The sequence below is a fragment of the Poecilia mexicana genome, unplaced genomic scaffold (assembly GCF_051168715.1).
Source record: "Poecilia mexicana isolate PSO_F unplaced genomic scaffold, ASM5116871v1 scaffold_3, whole genome shotgun sequence".
Taxonomy (NCBI): domain Eukaryota; kingdom Metazoa; phylum Chordata; class Actinopteri; order Cyprinodontiformes; family Poeciliidae; genus Poecilia; species Poecilia mexicana.
This window is the reverse complement of record NW_028263372.1, coordinates 32,645,753-32,670,509: the sequence shown is the minus strand read 5'-3', so window position 1 is coordinate 32,670,509 and position 24,757 is coordinate 32,645,753. Positions and strand designations below refer to the sequence as shown.

The window sequence follows — 24,757 nt, the reverse complement described above, 5'->3', positions numbered from 1 at the left end:
TTCTGACTCATCCATCCAAAATCTAATAAATATAGGTTTGGTGAGCTCTTAAGATCTCTATAGCTACAAGGAATTCATGAGAACACCAGACGCTGAATATCCCAATTTAAAAGGTATGGCTTTTACCCTGCCAGTGCTTATTAAGGTCCAGACGAGTAACATCCAGTCTAATAGCCCAAGTTCTAGTATTTTGCACATCCACATGCTCTTAGAATGTTGACAGAGAATAAACTGTATTTTATAAAAAAAGAAATGTCTGTTATTAGTATCACATAAACAATAAGATGTAGACTCAAGGGAAAAAAATGCTTCTCTGGTTGATGGCAAACACTGATCAGACTACATTGTCTAGAATAAATCAAACTAGGAGAGATACAGTGTTAACAGGCGAATGAATGATTGCGGTGTGAACCAGATTAGAGTTCTCAGATTAGATAAAGCCCTAAACAAGTGTAGGTTATTCTACATCATGCTGCAGCTGAGGTTTTTTTTTTTTTTTTAATGTGTTGTTTCTTCAAGAAATGGCCACTATCAGTTCTACTGAACTCAGAGGTTTCAGAAAACACTTCTTGTAACAAGTTGACTTAAAAGCCAAAGAAGAAAAGAAAGCTTGGTTTCAGCAACATTTTCCTCTTAATAATGAAATAATCATTTGCTTTTTTTTTTCTTTATCTTTGTCTGAATTTAAAATTAGTTTGGTGATTTGGAACATGCTGAAACAGAAGAAATTCCATAAGACAGCATTTATTCTTTTTAAAGATTTTTACTGACAGCAATCAGGCGGAAAATGGGCAGAGAAAGGGAGGTGGGGGCGACATGCAGCACAGATCGAAAGGTTAGGACGTGAATCCCAGATGGCTGTGTCAGGCACTTATAGCCTCGTTACATGGGGCGCCAGCTCCACCACTACACCACAGGCTGCCAGAGAGGGCAAATACTTCTGCACAGTAGTTGAGCTTTCCCTCAGCATGAAGGATCACTGTTAAATCTGTGCATTACAATGTTTTTTTGCATGGATGGATGGATGGATGGATGGATGGATGGATGGATGGATGGATGGATGGATGGATGGATGGATGGATGGACACCATGTCTCAGAAATACAAAAATCATGGTGACATGAATTTTGTTTTAAAATAATACCTGATTTGATTCCTGCTGAGAGTAGAGCTTGATTAATTCTGGCAACGCCTCTATGTTTCACTGAAGGAAGTGTCAGCTTTTGCTCACAAGCATTTGCAATTGATTAGTTTCAATAAATCAAAAATGCCACATCTGAAGAAACATGTAAAGATAATCTTAATGCAGAATCTAGACCTTCTGTGTGAAAGGAAAGCAAGTTGAGACTGATAAAGCACGATACTTTGTTTAATTCAACAGAGCTCAATGAGAGCAAGACTGATGTAACTCTTGGCTTCAGGAATAGTCAGGGTTTAAATCAGGCAAACGCGCAGCAGACAGTCTTTTTTTATTGTTTTAACCATGTCATGGCTCCAAAGGTAGCTTGCAGACATTGCTCTGTAGATAAAATAACAGCTCTATTAGAGAAGGTTTAGCTTTGAAAAGTCAAAGATGAAGGAGCATTGACAGTGGAAAAAAGAACTGGAGTAAGTTGTCTTTCTCTCTATTCATATATAAGACTACCTGACGTAATAACTTAAAACACCTTAAAACCAAAAAGAAAAAGCTCAACAGCCTTTAAAGTTGGTGCTTCACCACCTCAAATTCCCAGGTATGGATTAGCTGCATGGATTTCCAAGAAAAATGACACACACACTGTCACACACAGATATCCAGACTTTTGTCTGATTTGTGTGATGTTTTCTTTGAAAAATATATTATAGCATATCTGTTTTGGAATCTTTTGTTGTTTATTGTTATCAACTTTATATATGTATACCATTTCTGAGTCAATCAACGTTTTCCTCATTTTAATGTTTTTTTTTTTTTTTTTTTTTAAGTCTTATCTTTGTGTAGACGTTTTTCCTACAACGGTATTCCTACTGGTGAGTTCTTCCCTGTCATGACATTTTCCAAACTTGTTCTGCATTGTTTGTAGTTTTGGTCAAATCTGGAATCTCTTCCTCATATTCTCCAGATGCATGGGTGTCTGTAGAACTTGTTCTACACGATTTCCCTTGAATCACCTGATTTTCCACAGAGAACATGTTCCTTGTAGGTGAAAAATTGTGCATCTACAATTTCCTTGTTCCTGCTTAAGTTTGAAGTATCTTTCCGATGTATGCTAGTCCATGATGACAGATATGATGAGATATGCATTTTCGTTTCTTGTGGTCTAGTTATTCAGTGCTTTGTCTTTGGTCTCTTCAAAGTATTTACATGTAATTTGCAATATATTTTTTTCTCTCTCAGACTGTTATTAATTCAATTTTACTCCACGCAAAATGTAGAAACATCAGTCATTGTGAACTGTATGAAACCTATCTAATCATCATTTGCTACCAAAACACAAAAAGACCAACATTCATGTCACTGATGCAACTTGGTAAAATCTTGACTCTTATTTTGCCAACAGCTTGACCTTATTTGACTTCTGTCAGAAAAAGATATTGCCTTAGATGGCTCTCACTGCTTGTAACAATGTTCTTTGGAGCTATTATTTCTGCAGGGAGCCACAGTTGGAGTCTTGCCATCAGGAAACAAAGTAAACAATAAGAGGAGTGCCTGATCAGAGCACACGTTAGCCAGTTAAGAAAGAGGTCCAACAGTTAACATGTCAAGGCAAGTGTGAATGAAACAAACCTGTTCAAATGTGAAATAAAAAAGAGGTTTGCTTTTGGTTGCTGAAAATATGTTTTACATGTACAACAAACATGTACATGTATTTACTTAGAATATGTCTGTGTGACTTCAATAGCGATTTCAGAAAATACAGTTGAAACCAGATACTTACATACATTGAATAAAAAGAGACATGCACAGTTTTTTCTCACTAACTGGAGGTAAATCAAACTAAACATTTCCTGTTTAAGTCAGTTACAATTACCAACATTATTTCTGCTTCCTTAATGCCAGAAATAATCAGCAATAACATTTTGTAGTGATTTCTTTGTAGCTTTCTACAAATTCAGAAGTTGACAAAGATTTGCTTCGAATCACAGACAACTGTCTTTTAAACTGTATGACTTGTTTCAAACCTTTTGAATTTACTTCCATAAGCTTCTCACACTACTGTTGCTGTCCCCATTATTCCATCTATTTTATGAAAATAACAGCCCCACATTATCATAATACAAGCATCCCTGTTTTTCCTCCAAACGTAATGATGACCATTATTGCGAAACAGTTCCACTTTAATTTCATCAGACTACAGGATATGTCTCGAAAAATGAGACATATCCTGAAAGCAGCGTCTTCCAGGTGTGCCTCCATTTATCTCAGATAATCTATCAGAAATTCCCAAACCCATGTCATCATCATCTGGGCTTTCTCTCATTGTGTAAAGAGATAGTAATCAAACTTCTGCTTTTGAAGTCATTAATAAATAAATACATGACATTCCTTCTTTCATTATTGTGGCGTTTAGCAAATAGAAAATATTTTGGAAATTGTAACTGACAATGAGAAAAAAAAAAGTGTATGCATCCTTTTATTTGGTGTATATCTGGTATAAACTGAAATAAAACAACAACAACAACAACAAAACAACTATGTTATGACGTTGTAAAAATAACAGTCTTGGGAAACCTAAATAAACCAGGAAGTGAATGTTCCTCTTGTTCTGAAACCAATAGTCTGCTTTGTGTACAATAAAGCCTTCTCTTAGCTCCCTTAAGCTCCCCCTTAGCAGCTTGTTCAGTTCCTTTTGGTGTCTACTTTAATTATCAAAAGTAAATCTCTCTGAACACTTCTTAAATATATTTCCTAACTCTCATTAAAGAAAACACTTTTTTCAATCTGTAACTGAAAAAAGGGAAGACTTGTTCCCTGTTCAGACTTCAAATTCTGAACAGAAATATTTACATCATGTCTTTGAGAAGAGTTTATTTGATCATTTTTCTTTCTTTTCATGAGATGCTGACTGAAGTGTGACAATTCTTTTTTCCAAAAACCTTCAGATTTAGTTTGTCTCAGACAACATCAAATGTTCCAACATCTCATTATAATGATTTATAAGAATTCCAAGTTATTTTTCAAAATACAGATGTAAATATTTAAGCCGTCAGGTTAAATGAGTTGTGTCCAAGGCGTAAATAAAAACTGTTCACTTTTGACTGCTGCAGCGATGGTAAACAGTATTTCTATCATATCAGTATGTGCGTGACTCAGTAAAACCAAATAGAAAAAAAAACAAAAAAAAAACAATCTGAAACTGACAAAAGCTTGCCTGTTCTAAGGCATTGAATTACCTGTATATATCTGTCTTTGTCACAATGATTTCTGTATTCAATAGATTAGTGAGCTCTTAGATGTCTGTTGTCTTATCTAAAGTTACATGCTGTATTTAAACTGCTTTTAAATGTGCCTTGACATTTATCTTTGAAGTGCCAATAAAACACTTGAATGACACAGATTGAAAGCATATAATTGAAACTATAACACATGTGCCAAGAAAACTCTGTAAAAAAAAAAAAAAATCATGGTCTTTTCAATCCAGAAAAAAACATGTTGGAGTGCTTCATTAGACCATATTATTCTATGCCAAACCACTTTTTTGTGGTTTGTCACAAACAGGTGCCAAACCACCCTGGCAATCTGCTATTTACCATCAAATTTGCTTGGCAAATAGCAAAAAAGATAAATAATACATATAGATTATTAGGTTATTAAGCTCATTTAATTGCAACCTTTTGTGTATCCTGACTGTTTTCTATGTCCTAGATGCATAAACATAAAGCAGATAAGAGGCCAACACTATTCTTAACTGTATTAGATGTAAATTAAGGTAAATTAACAATATTTTGATACATAATCTTGCAAAAAGTATTTTTTACCCCCTTCAGGTTTTCATATTTGTCATGTTACAATCACAAGCATTGCAATATTTTTACTTTTATTTGTTTTTACTTAATGTGATGAACCAACACAAAGTAGTGCATGTTTATGAAGTGTGTAGTTGTACAACTACAATAAAAAAAAAGCATGTTTTGAAGTGCATATCCATTCCCCTTTGATATTCCAAAATAAAATCCAGTTGAGCCAAAAGTAAACATTTCAGGTCAAAGACACTTTCAAGTGTCTCCTACAGAAACACAATCTGAAAGTCTTGTAAAATAGTCCTGTTCCTGAACACATACGGCATCACAATACCAGGCTGGAGTGATGTAGCGATATCCTATGGAAGCTGAAGCTGGGTCAAATCTCTTATTTCACATCAGGCAATAGGCTCGTTGTATCCCCCAGGAGCAGGTTTTGGTTTTCTAAAACACACCCCTTGTTACAGATTGAGGTCTACGGGATGGAACACCACAAAAAAGGGAGAGTGTGTTGAAAGAGAGCGCTAGATTGCCTCAGTTGTACTGACTGACCACCCCACCTCGTCCCCTGTAAGCAATCTGTAGCACAGGAGGACCGCTCGCGTCATCGACATGTTTGGATGTCGCAGGTGAATGACGTCACTGTGATCAGTTTGTAACTTCGTGAATTTAATCGTAGATTAAAAACCAAATTGTGGTAAGTAATTGTTCAGTTGATGTATTTTTAAAGTATTTTGGATCACAATCTAAGCAGCTGTGGTGAACTGCGTCATAATGAAGTTTCGTAACCGAACGTCTAATACCAGCATGTTAGCCTCGGCTATTAGCCGCTATATAGCATCAAACTTAGTGGAAAGACAAAAAGTCTGCTTTAAAGCGGGGACCGGCTGGTATATTACAGGGCTCTTGTACATAAATTAGTTAAAAGCATAATTCTAGGGAAGGAGCAATACCTTATTCAATAAAAATTGAAAAAGTATGTTTTGTTTTCGCTCCTTCGCCTAGCCACCTAAAGTATTATGGTCATGTACCATTTTGCAGCTGCTCTAATTTAGCTGCTGATATATTTTGCAAAAATACAGCCATTGTAGTTTGATTGTCTTTGTGTACTAAAAGTTAAGTGACCATAATTTAATTGTTTTGGGGAAAGGGAAGTTTATTTGTATAGGACATTACAGTTACAACAAGCAAATTCAAAATAACAGTACATGTAAAGCAATAGGTAAAGATTAGCCTTGTTTGCTCATTCTGGAATGCTTACATGGTGATGGTGGCTTGGTTAATATGCACTATCGTTTATTAAGTAAATTAAAATAAAGAAGACACAAAAACAAAACAAACAAACAAACAAAAAAAAAAAAAACATTCGTAGGAATTCACTGTTTAAACGGGTTTGTGGACGTTTGTTCCAGATTGAAGGAGCAGAAAAACTAAATGCTGCCTCTCCATGTTTGGAGAATGCAAACATGGATTCTGGGGATGCACAGTAGACTTGAACCAGAAGACCTGAGTGTTTTAGAAAGTTGATATGACAACAACAGATCTTTTATGTATTGTGGTGCTAAGCCCTTCAGTGATTAGCTACAGCAGAGGTTCCCAAACTGTGGGGCGCGCTCCCTAGGTGGGGTGCCCTGCCATTGCTGGGGGGGGGACAGCCATCCGGATGGAAAAAAAAATAAAAAATACGAACGCTGTATGCGCTGGGTTTTTACCTTAGAATGGCCAACTCTCTGTTATTCCTATGTCAATTTGATACAGTAGAGGCTTCCACACTTCCCATATATGTGTCCTCTGCCACTTTTATCAGCAGTTAAAACTGTTTAATCCGTTGTTAACATGTGGTAACCTGTTATTCCGAGCCGCCTTTAAACGCAACATGAGCGCTACGACGCTTGCGCTGGGTTTACACCTGTGTGGCAGCTGCTACTGTGCAGAGCTACTCAGGTGTGTTAGAATCACGGCAGTAAACCAGCAAAACGCAAAGAACTTTGCACAGTTTTTCCCCCAAACTAACCGACTGAGTTGAGTAAAGCTGTTGGATGCAGGTAATGTTAGCTAAAAGATGACTAGCTAATATTAATACAGCACCTTAAGCTTAACAAGTAGCCTGTAGGCTACCGATGTTATCTATGTTCAGTTACGTACATTCATCCCCCCCCCCCTCTTAGAAACAGGGAGTCTCTAAGAATCCTCTCTCTATCTCTCCCCCCCCCTCACAGCGTGGTTCAACCAGACAGCCATTTGTAATCCATAGGGGGGGGGGGGGGAGGTTTGGAAACCACTTAGCTACAGAGAGCCAATCCAAGAACTAGAACTGGGGTGATGTTTTAGTGAGAACAGCAGCTGCAGCTGACTTTTTAGGCAAACCTTCTAAGTATATGAGGGCATATAAAATAACTACCAAAACAGAGTATATAAAAAAAAAATACCAAAAAGGGGGAAAAAAAAAAAAAAATATTCAAATGCAAAACTAACAATGAAGACCAAGAAAAACTGGCCTTTTATCCACAGACTGTCGTTGTAGGATCCCCTTTATAGTAACAAATTGGAGTAAACATAAGTTTATAATAATATACATTATTGCTTTTATATTTGCACAGTAAAGTGAATTGGCAGTCATTATTGCAACGCCAATGTCCGCAATATTACTGTAACAAAGGGCAGCTTGGATGCAATATTGGCAGACTAATATTTCTGGTGCCTTGTATTAAATAAATCAGTGTTTTTCATTAGTATATTTGGCCATTTGTATAGTCTCATATCCCCACACTAGATATGAATCTTAGTTGCCAAGATCAGAACACTTTGGCATTTCTGTGGCATTGTGCCTTTCGCTGTAATGGAGAGGAATGAGAGAAATGTGGGATAATTGTTCTATATTCAGCAATATTTGCTTTTGTTTTCCTGATATCATGCCGCCCTGTTCCTGAGCAGGTAGGATTGATCAGACGCAATTACTTTTTATTTACTGCAAGTTAATTTGTTTTATGGACCGAATTTAGTTATGCCAGCCATTTATATTAAGCTCCATGTTCTCTTCAGGTATGTGTCAGTTGGTAGTCCTTAAACTGGGATATTCTTATTAAAGTTTCATCTCATGATCGCATTTCACCCTCTATAAAGATTTGCATACTTTAATGATGGCATGGCTCATCAAAGAGTCTGTGTTCTGACATGTAGAGTCAGAAATCTTTCGTTGGAAACAATTCAGTTGTAAAACTATATAAGCAATAGATTCTCACCAAGTGAAAACTGGCTTTTTATTATAGCTGAAGGGCTCCACCTGTGTTTGACAGGGACCCAAGTTGGACCGAAACTCCCATTAGTCACACATTTCTGATGCAAGAAGAATGCTGGATTGCATTTTACTCAAGTCACTATGACAGAGACTTACAACAAAGCATACATGGTCACTGTTTTGGATCCTTTAGTGTTTTAGAAATATATAATTCCAGTCCAGATTTGCAACAAAAAGTAAATAACTTCATACAAGTCAGAGCAGAGAAGTTATATATTTATAATCTCCCGATTTTAACCTTTAAATAATTTCCTACAAAATCACAATAAATGGGAATACAACTTATAGTACCCCCCTTAAACTGCCAGCCATGTACATGATATGGACCAACTGCTAATTCCTTTGCAGCTATTACACCTAAAAAAGGAAGAACACCAACATGAAAAGAATCATCACTGTAATCAGTATGTTCATTGTATATTAATTAGGGATGTGCCGATCAGGTTTTTTCCTGCCGATACCGATACCGATCACCCATGAGGGCCGATACACCGATACCGATCACCGATACCGATCACATAATTATTATTTATTTATTTTTTATCATAAACACTACCGGTTACATTATGTGGAAAAAGGAACCATGAATTCACCTTAATTTAGACAAACACTTGTTTTTAATAACTTTTTCCAAGAAGAAAACTAAACAAAACAGGCATTGTGCAAATTGTACTGTTATTGATATACTATCTTTAACAGACTGAAAACATATGAAGGCTCTGAAGAGGCTAAATAATGCAGAGCCAAAATAAAACCTCTCAACATTGCCAAAAAGTTCAAGTATAAAACTTAACATTCAAAGGCAAAAACAGGATCCATTACAATAAACAATCCAGAGTTACTGAATGAAAACTTCCTGATAGCATGGCGGCTAGCTGATTACTGCTAGTTCTGATTGGCTGTTTCTGACCGAGCGGAGTAATTATGCAGATCAGGGAGGAGATCGATTATTTTTTTAGAGATTATCTGTCTCATGTTAGGACAGCGAAAGTTTTAATACGTATGTAAAATTTATTTTTTTTTAGGTTAGATGCTGCAGCTTTAAGCAGGTTCGGTGTGAGAGTCACTACCAGGTGGAGCAGAAGCGGCGCTCCGTCTGTGAAATATTATTACCTGTAGCGTAGCAGCGGTTCAACAGCGAGAGCAGAACCAGCGTCTTACATCGCAGCTCGAAGACTTAAATAATTTTGCGGGTTATTTGTTTAGCTTTCTGACCGTCATGCTAATCCGGGTGAGTGTTTGTAGCTGTGCGCTGCTTTACCTGCTATCTGATCCTCCGTATGTCTTTTTTACTGCAGTGAGCCTCGATGTAGCCAAACTCCGTCAAGTATGGCATTGTTTTTATGTTGTATTAGCTTCGTTGTGTTGATGCATTTTTGACCTGCTTCAATTTTCCCCACAACACGCAAACTTCCCCATTCACTCAGTGCGTTATAGTTCCACATCGCTTAGGATTTGTTGTTGCGCGCTTGCGCAGAGTGAAGGAAAGAGGAGACCAGCTGCACAAGCAGGCTGCGAAATGAGAAGCAGGTGATCGGTATCGGTAAAAGAGACAATGATCGCCGATCACCGATCATGCACTTTTTCACGAAAATCGTCCCGATTATGATCGGTGACCGATCGATCGGCACACCTCTAATATTAATGCTTTGTCTCTAAGTAATATATTTGAATAACTGAATGAACTTTGACTGCCCCTGACCCACACATGATGGATTTTTGTAAAATTATTTTTGGACCACTTCTTGAACTTGAAACGTCAGATTAAGTTAACTTTCATTTTCAACTAAGTTGTAAGAGATTTTTAGTAACTATGTTGTCGATATTTGAACAAGAAATAAAGTTTTTTTGTTTGTTTTTTTTTTCAAACAATCAAGTCGGAAGTGTGTGCAAGAATCAAACCACCTGTTACCAGCCACAGTGGGAATCATGTCTGATGGGGAAACGCGGATCGAGAGCGGATGCCCACTTTATCCTGGATCTTGATTTTGAGATACCATCTCATTATTTTGAGATAATTATTTTATGTATTTATTTATTTTTTTTTACCAGAGGTGGCAGAAACAGGCTTGCATAGTAATGATGTATGAGATATTTTCTTTAGAAGAAAAAAAAATAGTACAAGTTTTCACTGTGGAGACTAATTCAAAATAACAGTGGGCATTTTCCAGTGGTGCACAATTGTCTTTCAGTTTAATACGAAACTACAGTTTCTGTCTTATAGTGGAAATTGATGGAAGACAAAAGGAAGTTATAAGGAATTAAGATCTCCACCTCCCAACTCTTCCTTGTTATTTCCACAGAAATGTTTCCACTGGGTAATTAGTTGACATCAGGAAGCTAAGTTTAATAGAACAATGTTTCCTTGTAACTCAAGAGTGCTAATCCTGTTTTATTTGACATAAAAATTGCACAGACGTCTTCTAATGAGGTACTGAATTGTCATCTAATGCATTTAATGGTTTTCTCATTTTCTCACAGGAGATGTCGGCCTTGTGTGGGACTAGCAACGGCTCTTCAGATGTGTGTCAAGATGCCGCAGAGAAACAAGCAAGTATAATATTACTCATAAGCACAACAGGCTTTGAAGCTTATAAAAAGAGAAGATAGAGAGTGGAATAAAGAACAAAAGTGTTTATTTTTTATCCTGTCGACTTTTTAGCAAGTAAAAGGTGAATGCTGTCTCAGCTTATTTTATAGCTGAATATATATAAACAGGCAAATAGAGCATTTTCTTTTATAAACTAACAACAAATGTGATTTTTAAATAACAGCGTGGAGATGTAAAATAAATTTTAAACAACAAATCCTTGCTACTACTTTCAGTGTTGCCTGCATGCAGAAAGTAAAAGATGAAATGGTAAAAGTGATCACAGTGACTGGAAAAACAAAAGGATACCAGGAGATGATAGAATGCTGAAACATAGTCCATTCAAAGCTGAAAAATAAACCAGGCCGTAAGAAACAAGCCTTATGTTCTAATAAGTTAGACGCTAGCAAGTGTTCCAGGATTGGCACAAGGTTTATGAGGGGAAATCCAAGTTTACTTGACACCTAACTCAGTGTCAGGGATGTACCATCAACCTCTGTAGACATGATTCCAAAGCAGACAAATAAGTCTATTTGAGTTTCGCAACACATTTTTCGGTCAGATGTGACCAGTCTTAGTATATTATTATTAGGGAGCTCTGAAGGAGTTAATCCTACAGTAATTCTAGCCAAGTCGACTGCAGTTTGCATGTTTGCATGAGAAAATGCCAAAATTCTGTCTGACAAGATGACTCCCAGTCTGCAGAAGCTTGGCAGAAGAGCTGCATGCCAGCATGATAACGCCTCAAAGTACGGTGCCAAAATTGCATAAGAGCTTCTAAAGAACCTTACCTAAAAAAAAGGAAAGAAGGAAAAATCACATCTCAGCCAAAATCTCAACATAAACTGCAACACTAACATTGTGCATGCCAAAGACTAGTGAGAAGGGGGGGAAAAAATCATTTCCTGCTAATAACTGGTTTACTGACCTTGGCTGCACTAACCGTCTCATGAGTCTGTAATTTTTTAGTGTAGTCAGTTTGTTAATTTTTTCTAGGAACAAACACACAAATGTCGAGAGATGTATTTACAAGTGTTACTCTACTACATCAACTGCTAATTAAGAAATGAGACAGCTGCACTAATTTATGTTACGAACATTTTATGTTGTGAATGTAGATTATAGTAAGAAGAGACAAGATAAGATATTAGAAACTTTTCAGGCAGTTTAATCATTCTGATCAGTGGTTTTTTTTTATTTTTTATCTTAAATACTCAAATTGAGATCCTTGTGATTTCAGTCTCCAAATTTGATTAAAGTTTTACTATTAGTGACTTTTTGCAAATCCATTCAGGTTACCATTTTTTTATTGTTTTGCAATAAAGAATAAAGCATAGTTGGGCTCTCTTTTACCTTTAAAACTACATTAACATTTTTTATTATAGATTTAGTTGAGTGTTAGACACATTTGTCAGAGATTTTTTTTTTCTATATTAACGTGACAACATCACAGAGTTTCTGCAGATTTTTCAGCTGCTCCACATCCCAAAGGCACTCTGCTGTAATGAGATCTTGGCTTGTTTATGTGGATACTACTGGAAGAGTCATCCTTGTGTCCAAAAAAGTGGTTTGAGTTCATTTTAACTTTGTTACATGGTGTTTTATCCTCCTGGAAGTTTTAGAACAGAAATTCCAAATGTAATTCGAGTCCTCAAGGGCCAGAGTTATACAACTTTTAGACGTCTGTCTGCTTCAACACATCTCATCCTAGTGCCAAAACTTTTTTTATCAAAAAAAAAAAAAAAAGAGTTCGGAATGAACATGTAGTTTCAGCAAATTTATTTTTGGTTTGTCAAATTGCGCAATTGTATGGTCAATGGAAACACAGCAAATGGCCCCTCAGGTCTAGAGCACGGATGTTCAAAGTACTTTTTGTAACATGAACCAGGAGTTCTCAAAGGGCAAAAAAATAAAGAAATACAACCTATTTTAAAAACTGAAATCAGAAAAAGCTTTATTGAGATTTTTTTTTCCTTTATGTTCTGAACATTAATTTAAACATGAAACAGTTTTAAATTGAATGAATCCAGACTTTTGTTTGGGTTTCCTGAAAATGTTTCAACACTCGTCTGTGATTCTTTGTCAATTCTGGAGACTTGAAGTTGAGCAACTTGCTGTTTTGTAAGCACATGGAGGCCCATCTTCCTTGAAGCATTTCCCTTAATCAACAGCCCGTTCATTCCTCACCTGGCTCATTTGGGTCTTTTGTTTGGAGTGGGTTGTGTGCTTGGTCACTTGAATCATGATGGTATTGCTTATGTAATTTCTTTGGAATGAGTTTCAAAACAGGGTTGTAGATGCTTGAAAGCTGAAACTGCAACCCTCCTCCTCAGTCCAGTGTTGGTTTTTGTCTAAAATAAATTTATTTTTCTCTTTCAAGCTATCTGTTGTTTTTGTCCGGAATCTGGACTTTATTGTTATAAAAGGTGTCTACTTTACTCTTGAGGTACAACTGAAATAAAATGGTCCGATTTTATTATTATTATTATTATTATTATTATTATTATTATTATTATTATTATTATTATTATTATTATTATCATTTTTTGTAGGAAAGAAATGTGTCAATGGTTGTAGTCCAAAACTTCTAGAACATTTGGCATTTTTTCCATATTAAAAGAAAGTGAACCACTTTACTAATTTAATTTGGACTTGATAGAAGGAAACTCAAAAAAAGTGTCTATTTTCAGCAATAAAAACATGATTTAGTTGTTTCTTTATTTGAAAACACTTACTGTATTTAGCCAAGTTTTATTAATTTAATTAAACGCAGATTTTGGTGTGCCAAGAAAGATCTGCTTTAGTGTACTAGTCAGTGGAAAGATGTGGTATTATTTACTATGAAAAAGTAAAGCAGAAAGCTAGATTATGAAAAGATGAATACTTTGTGCTATAGCTAACATTTTTGCAAGAAGATTTTAAGATGTGAGCCATAGTTTTGTCCTAATTAAAAATAAAATAAAAAAAATCTCTGTACCAACTACCTTCACTGATGGGACCAATTTGTATCATTTCGGGGGCTCACTTTGGGCCCCCCTGGTCAAGAGTTTAATCTCATAAATTAGAAGATGAAAGAGTAGAAATGTTCAACACCAATCTGTAGGTACACTGTCATGTTTAATTGATTATCAATTAGTAATAAACCCCTGAGTGGGCCAAGAAAATGTTCTCCACATTTTTGCACATCCAGCAGCCTGGATTGTTGATTTAGAGCATGTTAGATTCTTCTTTTCATGTTGTTTATGCCAGATTCTGACCTTCCTGTCTGAATGTCGCAACTGAAACCCAGACTCAACAAAGTTGATGTATTTCCAATCTGTTATTGTCCAGTTTTGGTCAGCTGCCTCTCTGTCTCATCAAACCAGTCTGCTAATTCTCCTCTGACATCAATAGGGTATTTTTGTTCACACAAATGCTACTCACTGGATATTTTCTCTATTTCCGATTGCTCTCTGTAAACCCCACTGATGGATGTTCCTGAAAATCCTAGCAGATCAGCAGTCTTTGAAACACTCATAGCAGACTGTTAGGCCTTAGCTATTCAAAGTCCTTTAAATCTCCTTTATTTCTTGTTTTTGTACTCAAGTTGGACTTCAGCAAGTTGTCCCTGCTGTGACTAAATGCCTAAATTCATTGAGAAAAGGTGTCTCTTGAAGGTAGATTATGTTTTATTTTGTCTTTTTAGACAAAGTGGAGCATTTTCTACATAGTTAGTCTGGAATATAGTTTTCATAAATTATGAGCACAGAATTCAGGACATCTTTATCACATATGCACTGATCAAGTCATATGTAAAGTTGGGGTATTATGTATGTTTGAGAAATCCTTTAATCACCTGTGGGCATGGCAGCCATTCCTCCTTTTCCACACAGCTCCTCCTTGGAGCTTCAGTCTCCAAGCCAAGCTTCCGCCTCACAGACCACACCTCCCCACTCAACTCCTCCAGACTAGTGGCATCAGCAATCAGCAAACACCTGGTGGAGCTGCGCATATGCCGAGCTCATCATATAAGCTCCTTCTCGGCACAACGCTCCTAAGAACAATATTAAAGATTCAATGGAGACATATTGTTGTGATGACGTGCTGAAGGCGGAGTCTGAAAGACCAGGAGTTTCTTAAAGCAACAGAGTTCCAATTTCAAGGCGTTACAATGCAAAGTCCAGTTTCTTTTAAGTCATGTTTGATTATAGGATTTTTATTACAATGGAAGTAAGGCTGACCTGTTCCATTTTTTTCACTTCTGATACCAATACAGATATCTGAGATTTAGCATTGACCAATACTGATCAGATACAGAAAAATGGTGCTGAATCGACTTAAATGCACCAATTACTTCAAAAGCTTGGTCAAGCATGTAAAAACAGAACTTTATTTTGTTCAGTCACTGGAATTAGGAGTATAACAGTCAATTTAAAAATAAATAAAGTGAAACTGACAAAAACAATGTTTTGATTTACTCTCTAAATTAAATGTAATAGTTGCTGGATTGTGCTATTAAATGGCACTCTGTGCCTGGAAAATACATAATACTATTTCTTTGGAATGTGTTATTTGTCTATAAAAACAACTTATAAAAATATTTTATATGTTATTGCTCCCATTTCTGCTGTTATGGCACCTCTGAAATGACATTGTTCAACCATAATTCCCTTATTCCTTAGTGAGTGGTTTTGTGTGTGTGTGTGTGTGTGTGTGTGTGTGTGTGTTGCAGGAGAAGGAGCATCCCCGTGTTCTTATTCCCGAGTTATGCCGGCTCTTCTACCAGCTTGGATGGGTGACAGGGACTGGTGGTGGGATCAGTTTGAGACGAGGGTTCGTATATGGATATATTTGCCGCTGAGTAATGTGGGTTTATTTTTATTCTTTGTCGTCCGTCTGTGATTGTCTATTCCATCTACTTTAATTAAGAAAATTTCTTTCATCTGCCCTCCTGTTCTGATGTCATATAACTTGTAGCAAATGCCCAACAGTGCCAAATATCAAGTTCTTTTTATGAATTAGCTGTATAAAGTTCAGTAGGAGGTCAAGGCAGTCTTTGCAAATTGAAGGTAAAGGCAACAATTCTGTTACAACAAACTGGAATTGAAATTGAAGGCTTTGACAGGTTATTACTTACTTGAATGAAATCTGTGGTTTTGGCTGCTACAAAGAAAGTACCGCCCATTAGCAAATCTCTGTTTGAAATGTAGAATTGCAGACGTTTATTGAAGTCAACAAGGGATCATGATGAAACCTCCAATAAGCTAAATAAGACTCACTGACTGCTGCTCCATGTGCATTGGTATTTCAGTCAGACAGAAAAACACTGAAACGCTAAAATGAGTCAAAGAAGAATTTCCCTTTCATCTTGTTTAATGACTATGCCCGAGATTCCCATACAAAATTCCTCGTCGCTCTGCAGCATAGACCCTTTGCAGAGGCTGTTTTTTCAACCTCTTAAAAAAAATCTAAATTTGAAATAACACTGCCTTTAAAGAATGAGTCTGGGCCCAACATTTATTATCTCCTCATTGTGTTTTCAGATGATAAACAATTGGATTCCTTCAGGTAACGCAAACAAGATTTTTGCAAGCAGAGGTTAAATTGATCAAGCAATTGAGTGGATATTATCCTAATGTTATAGGATGATATAAAGAAAATGCTTTTTTCTTTTGTAATGTGAGTGCAGGCCTGAATTTTAAGTTTCAATCCCCCGGCTGCAGTTTTGGTTTGACTCAGAAATGAGTCACAGACTAAGGCTACCTTGTCAAACCATCCTATCAAAATCAATAAAATGCCTCTTTCTCTGGACACGTTTGCTCGATAGACTTCACCACAATAGCTTCATCCTTTGCATTCTATTTGGAAACGTTAACACTCTACAACAAGATTATTCCAAATATTTAGAGAGGATCATCTAACACCTTCGATTTAATGCTGAAGTTCTGCATTTATTTACATTTCATTGCAGACTCTCTTCTATTAGATGCTGCCACCGAGCCTGCGTAATATGAATTTCCGCAGCAAATTCATTGCAGTAGTGGGAGAATAAGATCTGTTGACATGCATAGTAATCATATTTACCTTCTATGTCAGTTGTTGACAGAAATTCAAATCTAATGTAACAGAGAAGCGAGAGTTAACATAATTTAGGATGTGGGGTTTGTAATGGGGGATTTTTTTCCCCCCACGTTTTATGATGGCATTTTTTTTACAAGGCAGGGAAAACACAAGCTTAGTTCAAAGAAAACTTCATGCTCTTGGCAATGTTGCAGCTTTTTCTTTCTTCTCCTGACAATAATTTATAACCACATCTCTATAACTCACAGTGATCAGATCTACATTGCACCATCAGGCGTTCAGAAGGAGAGAATACAGGTGAGTAGTTTTCAACCTAACTATAAAGTGTTCACAATAAAGATGACTCACATTTCTCAGTAACTCTGTGGCTGTTTCTCATGCTTTATCTCTGGTTGTATTCAGCCAGAAGATATGTTTGTGTGTGATGCAGAAGAGAGAGATATCAGTTGTCCTCCTGCTTGGAAGGAGTTGAAGAAAAGCCAGTGTACGCCACTTTTTATGAACGCCTACACCATGAGAGGTTAGTCACTCCTCACACATGGCGTCACACTTATGCTAACCTGTTTCTACCCATCTGCACCTTTTAATATGAACGTTACAAGTCATCCATTTTGAGTGCAATCATTCATTTTAAAGTTCCATAAACTTTAAACTTCAGCAAAAGACTGGAGGAGAATTTAAATTATAGGGTGTGAGGAATGGACCTGTCGGTGTCTGAACTGCAATTTGAGTTTGTCAGTGGCCATCTTATTCTTTTTTTTTTTCTTACCAAAAGACAGCATACTTTAAGAAGAGAATGAAACTGGAGATTCAAATTTTATGAATTTTCTTTAAAGCTTGTTATAGATTTAATCCTAAAGGTTAGGGTCTATAGCAAACACATGCAGGGCTTCATTTGTAAGTGAAAATATGGTAGGTGAAAGTTGTATTGATCTAATATTTTGTGCATAAAGAGTTCTTTTGAATGGGAGCTGTGTGTTGCAATGAGTTGTTTGTCCCTCACTGTTATATTATTTATGATAATATAACAAGAGCTAGTTGGAGTTATTGAAGTATATAAAAGCTTTAAAGTGTTAGTTCCAACTTTCTTTCCAGCTTTTCTTACTTTTAATGAGATGCCAGAGAAATTTCCAGTGATCAGTTTTCTCTGGTTATATGGAGCATAGAGTAATGTAGCACTGCCTGTCAGCTGGCAAAATGAAGGGTACTACGCTTTTTCTTTGTAACAAAAAAAAACAAAACAAAGTCAGCTCTTGAAAATGTTTCAGATGGTAAGAAGATTAAAAGACCTCACATATCACTGTTTTTAAAACTACAGTGGTAAGCCATGAGCAGCAGATCTGTTAAAAAACCAACTACATGCTGGCTACCTGAGCAGATATCATGGCTAATTACCCATGCTCAAAATATATGTCAGATAAATTTAGATGTTTTTATTGGTATGAATAATATTGTCATTTTCAGTTTTACTAAAAAGATTGTGTTATACATTTTTATTTTCAAGTTTTGTACAAATGCTGTGACATCGCAAAACAGGGTTTAGTTTAACCAAGATTATAATGCAATTAGAATCTCATATCAAATTATGTCCAATATCCACTGAAAATAAAATCACATCAGATGAGGTGAATGGAAGTTGTTACAAAGTCGCCTATTTATTACAGCACTATGTCAGCTTAATGTATTCAAGACTTAATGATCAGATAAATGAAATGTGCTGCAGGGAGTTTGAGTCAGACTGGTTTTAGATCCTTTTTTTGCTGGTTCATTTTAGACTGAACTTGTAGCAACAATGTTCATGCTTGAAGACATGTTGCTTAAGTTTCCCTACCACTTGCTTGTATCACTTATCCTTTCCCTTTCCCAGCTGTGTCTTTGCTTTGCTTCAGAACTTTTTGGGAAAAACAGGGAATTTAGAAGCGGTTATCTTGCCCACAGCTAACCTGCATGATAATCATATGATAGCTAGCAAAAATCTCCAGGAAATGCCTAATAAGACCATAAGTTAATCTCACATATCTTACATGTGGAAGTTGTGATTTTAAGAAATGCTGCAGTTTTCATAAAAAAACCATTAAAACATTAAATAATGTCCACTAATAAAGGCAAAGTCAACAATGGTCAGTATTTCAAAAAATCTCTCACTTCAAATTGATGGTCAGTCATTAACAACAAGTCATATACAATTTAGTTTTTTTCTTTCATATTTCACCATGTATTATACTATATTCCTTAAGCTGGACCATAAATAATATTTAAGAGTGTATGGGAGTACAACACTTAAAAACCTGAAATTGTTTTTCCCTTTGCTAAAACTCAGGGGCACAGGCAGTTATACACACCCACTCCAAGGCTGCTGTCATGACAACACTGCTGTATCCTGGCAAAGAATTCAGGATAACACACCAAGAGATGATAAAGGGGATTCGTAAGGGCACCTCAGGCACAAACTATCGGTATGTAATCAAGCAGCAAGCATTAGTAAAGTCAGGAGAAAGGTTTAATCTCCTGGTAAAAGAGAAACATTTGGCTCATCGGCAAACATTTGTAATTTAAATGAAAACTTGCCCTCCGAAGTTAATTTATCAATGTGTTGCTCTGAAGCAGGTTCATCCGCTGTGAAATTTTATGGTGGAAACTTTCACCCTCCTCTGGTTATGCTGCTTTTTTTTTTTTGCTTTTTCAAATCAACAGACTTGGCTTTTGTCCTTCACCACTCCTGGGAAAGGCATAAATCATCGTACATCTGATTCACTGCATGCACATACTATTTCCCCATAATAAGTGTTTGCCAGAATTTTCTCTGACAGTGTGCTTACATGGCCCCGTCTTGCCATTATTTTTCCCAGTGAACCTGACGCGCACTCATCTGATGGTTGATTGGATTTGTTAACATTTAAGACTTGTCTGCACTGCTTCTGAAATGTCCATGTTGTGGTTTTCCACAGTTAGTTTATCTTTACGAAGATTTTAACCAAAGCAAAATACTCAACTATCCAATTTGTTTTGTCTTAAACATAATGAAAATTATTGTTTTGCTTCACTTATTGCCTGAAACGAAAAATGCAGCAGACAACACAGGAAAAGAGAGATATATATTGCTGTCTGATCACTCCATATGTCTTTTTTACTGCAGTGAGCCTCGATGTAGCCAAACTCTGTCAAGTATAGCATTGTTTTTATGCCATATTAGATTTGTCGTGTTGATGCATTTTGACGTGCTTCAATTTTCCGCTGCAAGACACAAACTTCCCCATTCAGTCAGTGCGTTATAGTTTCACATCAATTTGTTAGGATTTCTTGCTGCGCGTTTACGCGGTGTGAAGGAAAGAGGAGACCAGCTGCACAGGCAGGCTGCGAAATGAGATGCAGGTGATCGGTTTGTGTGATCGGCGATCACCGATCATACACTTTTTCACGGAAATCGGCCGATTATGATCGGTGGCCGATCGATCGGCACACCTCTAGTTTATTCTTCTCTTTTTAATGTTTTTACTCTGCTTGTCAACAGTCAGCATGTCTCACCCAAAAAGCCTCTTTTACTTTAACTCTAATCTGATTTATATTTCCAATACCCAAAAATTAGCATTTGATTACTAAAAATCATTCCACTGAAATATAGACACCGCATAATTAGTTAAACCCATAACATGTCAACCAAAATCGAAATACCTGAAATACATGTCAGATGAAATCAGATCATATGTCAAATAAATCGGCATATATGAATAAGACCTTCTATATTAGACTGCTTTTACGTCTAATTAACACTTCTCTTATAATGAATCATTCTTTCAATCAAGAGAAATCAAAAGTACAAGATTACTCATTCCTCTCAGGCTCTTGTTATCTGTTCTGCTTTCCCTGACCTTTCACCAACACAACATTGGTGATCTTTAATTACAGTTACACCTTTTACACCATCTCAAGTTCAAATGTCAAAATCAGATTTAAAACCTTTTAGTTTCTCTCTTTGATTCAACATTCATATATAATATTATGATAACCATAATACCTAGACCCACTCTGTTAGTTACTCTCATTATAACCATAATGTGAGTTTTTACAGATGATGTTCTGAAAAGAAACCAAGAATACTCCGTTATTCTAATTATTTAATACCAAAATTACTGTTACTTGTTTTACTTGTAAGTATTTCCACAAGTGTAAGTATTCTTATAAATAACCCAATATTAATATATTTTAATTTGGGTCTTATCAAATTACTCAAAATGTTTAGATTTTATTCTTTAAACCTTTAATCCTTTGAAACAAGGAATAGTCTAAACTATTATACTTTTGCAGGCTGGAAGCTTTTTTCCTCTTTCTTCAGGAAACCTGCTGGAAGCTTACTTCCTCTTTCATGAAACTCTATCTGACTATGATTTGTTTTATGATCAGATAGAAAAAAGAAGAATTAAAGCAAAGTATGCAGGACGCAATAACAACACACACAACCAGATTCATTTGATTACAATCTGACTCTACTGTTGGGTCTGATGTCACCTGTGTAATTAATTTCAAAGATAACTTTATTTATTGTCACTATTAAACTAAAATCTCCAGCATGGGGAAGTGGGATGATCTCGACTTTTCTCGACAATATTTCTAATGACTATTTAAGTGCAAAGCCAGAATTATATGTTTGTATCAAAGAAACGTTATGGTAGTTAACAGTGGATTGTAAAAAAGTTCATGCCCTTTAGCTTTCTTACATCTTGTCATGTCACAGACCAAAAGGTTTCATGTACTTTATGTGCTTGGCCAAACAAAGTAATAATTTTGAGGCCGTAGCATAACAATGCTCAGTTTTTGAAATTTTATTAAAGATTCTGAAAAGTGTAACGGACATTTATATCCAGCTCCCCTGAGTCAAAACTTTGTGCAACTACATTTCTCTTTAACAGGTTTTCTTCTAGGTTTGTCTTCTAATTAGCACAGTTTGGGAGAATGTTTTATGACTTGACCCTGCTGATGTACCCAGGACTTTTCCTCAGTCCTCTCTGGTGTGTTTCCTGGTCTTCATGATTCATTGTTCATTCGTACTTTTTTTTCTAACAAACCTCTGAGGCTTTCCCAGAACAGCTTTATGTGTATAGACATTAGACTATATGCAGTTGCTTCTCTATTTAGAAATGAGGTGGTTCCTGAAGAAATATAGACTTAATTTTAATCAGGAATATCAGATTCAAAGAGGCTAAATAGCAACACACTTTGCTCTTTTCAGATTTTTATAAGTGTATTGAAGTTTGTGGTTGTAACAGCCTGCGATGTGGAACATTTCAAGGTGTGATGATGCTTTTCTAGGGACTGAGATTCTTGCTATAAAATGTACAGCTTCAGAAGGTTTCAATAATTTGTGCCTTTTTGTTTTTTTATACTTGGCTTTTGTAGGTATGATGACATGCTGGTAGTTCCTATTATTGAAAACACACCAGAGGAGAAGGACTTGAAAGACAGGATGGCCCGAGCGATGGAAGAATACCCGGACTCATGCGCAGTTCTTGTTCGCCGGCATGGTGTCTATGTTTGGGGAGAGTCTTGGGAAAAAGCAAAAACAATGTGAGCATTTATTTTTTCCAGCAAGTGTATCCCTAATAAATCTAACCTAGCATATACAATATATTTGTTTTATTATAGTTAAGCAAACACATTGACATTCTGCTTTTTATGTTAATTATTTCCCTAAATCATTGTGTTTTACAGGTGTGAATGCTATGATTACCTGTTTGATATTGCTGTCCAGATGAAGCAGTGCGGTTTGGACCCCTCAGCCCTTCCAGTGGAAGAAAAGGGAATAGTGTGACATTTACTGGTGCTTATTTTTGAGACATTTGTTACAGAAAGGTTAGCCGAGTTCAATCAGGGGAGCAGATTGTAATCATTTGCCTTTCACGGCAGTCCGCCTCAAAATGGATGAAATGTGATGGCGAGGGCAAATTCGGGGTTGAAGATCGAATGCCTGCAATCTGGAGGTAGCTGCAGGTACACTGTAAAGCACTGTGGGACAACTCACAAGAGAGTAGCTGTCAAACCAATGTCCTCAGGTTCAAATGCCTTTCTGTTCAAGCCTGGCTGCACTGAAATCAAGGAATTTCTGTATGTCAGAGAGAACTAGAGCACAGATCTCACTTAATCTGTAATACTTTTAACTTCTTTTGCCTCAGCGAATAAAACATGAGATGTCAGTTGTGACTTGATGATTTTTTTTTTGTTTACTTATCTGTCCCTTTCATTTTTGTGAGCCACATTTCATATTGAACAACTCATTTACAAATGAGACAAAACTTTGACTGGTGGAATAAAAATCACAGCGTACACTTGAGTGCCTGTGGTCATTTTGTCAAACATCTTTTACAGAAAATAACTTTATGTGGCACGAAAGAACTCGTGCTGAGTTCGTGGACGTCCTTTCAGTCCCGCTCCACCATCCCAGCAGCAGGGAAGCATGTTTAGCGCAAAACTTGTACAGTGCCTGTAGATCCTCGCACAGCATGCGTTCAGTTGTGTGCACACTTATTTCTCATGAAAGGCAGAGCTGTCATTTTTTTAACAAGCTCCCTTTGCTGCCACTATCCCAGCGCTTCCACAACTTTACTCACTCAAAACAGAGCGCTGTCAAATGTGCTGCAGGCTTATTAGAGTGGTGGTGGTGGGGGAAGTGAAACAAAATAAAATTCTTTTTTTTGTGCTGCCAAGATTGCTCACCTCCTAATGAACAATTCAGATAAATCATCTCCCAAACAATGAAAAAGACCGTGTGAACATCACAAGTATCTAGGAAAAAAAAAAAGTTTTAGATTTTTTTGGGTAGTTTAAAAGTATATTCATATTAAGGGCATTAAAAAATAAAAACATGCAAATACTCTGTACTCTCAAATGTCAGACTGGGGGTAAAAAAATGTCTTAATACTGAAAAATGTTGCATATTTCGTATTTCCAAATACTTGTTTTATTATGCATTTATATCAATATTTATGGCCTGTATGAAAAGTTTACTTACAGACACATCAAGATTACAATATTAGAGCTCTGGAGGGACACTGTGGCACATCAATCACACATGGAACGAGGACAGCTTGGCACAGAAATCTTTGTCACAGATACCTTATGATTTAGTTGGACTGCTGGACAGGTACTGTCAGACAGTAGAAAAATGACCCACTATGTCTTTTTCTAAACTTGACCTGGTTTGAACATGACATTAAGTCAAGGAAAGATGGGGGCGGGGTTTATTGAGAGGCTCAAGACAAACTGAGGCACAAAGTGAATCTGACTGCACTGTGGCTGCACTACTCTGCTTCTGAAGATAAACCACTAATACAGTCTTAATGTGTGGTTTCAAGCTTAAAATGTTACAGTATTGGAAAGGTGTGTAAAACAGATAAACAGTCTCTTAGTCTTAGTAGAGTCAGTGATTTTAGAAGGGAAATCATGGGCATTTTCCAGCTAATACCAGACACAACTTAAAATCACTTACATTTGATGTTTACATTTTTATTAAAGGATGTACATTTAAATGTTTAATATTCACAAAGAGATTTTAAGAAAAGAAAATGGTTATCAGCTTCAGCTTCTGAAAATGACATAAGGAAGGAAGAAAACCTGCAATGAAATTGATTATTGATGAAGTTGACATAATTCAAGTGTTTGTATATTCATATGTATATCATTATGGCTGTGATTTTACTCACCATTTTTATTGTGAATTGCTTGTTTGTAGAGATCTAGGCTAGTTCTTCAGCATAAAGCACATAAGTACCTCAACTAGGCTGTTTTTTTATTCTTAATTAACCTCTGAAGTTACCATTCCATCATTTTAATTTAGTGGAAAATAATAGAGACATTACAGTTCTAGTTCATAGGTAGATA

The 24,757-nt window shown here is 36.3% G+C and overlaps 1 protein-coding gene across 2 annotated transcripts; it reads left to right on the top strand.

The window, feature by feature from the left end:
* The first annotated feature begins 5,471 nt into the window (after positions 1 to 5,471).
* On the top strand, positions 5,472 to 23,073 carry apip (APAF1 interacting protein). 2 transcript variants are annotated; one of them, XM_014993429.2, is made up of 8 exons: positions 5,472 to 5,566; positions 10,717 to 10,785; positions 15,537 to 15,637; positions 17,134 to 17,182; positions 17,288 to 17,405; positions 19,206 to 19,341; positions 22,280 to 22,447; positions 22,592 to 23,073. In XM_014993429.2, exons 1-8 carry the CDS (start codon positions 5,558 to 5,560, stop codon positions 22,689 to 22,691), a joined length of 750 nt encoding a protein of 249 aa, XP_014848915.1. In that variant the 5' UTR covers positions 5,472 to 5,557; the 3' UTR covers positions 22,692 to 23,073. The 2 variants fall into 2 exon arrangements, with proteins under 2 accessions (XP_014848915.1, XP_014848917.1); XM_014993431.2 differs by having other exon boundaries at positions 5,504 to 5,634.
* Positions 23,074 to 24,757: the final 1,684 nt, after the last annotated feature.

What these genes read in the sequence shown, in the direction of transcription:
- apip (XM_014993429.2), top strand. An exon ending in GGGATCAGTTTGAGACGAGG is followed by an intron (nt 15,638 to 17,133) that starts GTTCGTATATGG and finishes TATAACTCACAG; the next exon opens with TGATCAGATCTACATTGCAC. An exon ending in TTCAGAAGGAGAGAATACAG is followed by an intron (nt 17,183 to 17,287) that starts GTGAGTAGTTTT and finishes GGTTGTATTCAG; the next exon opens with CCAGAAGATATGTTTGTGTG.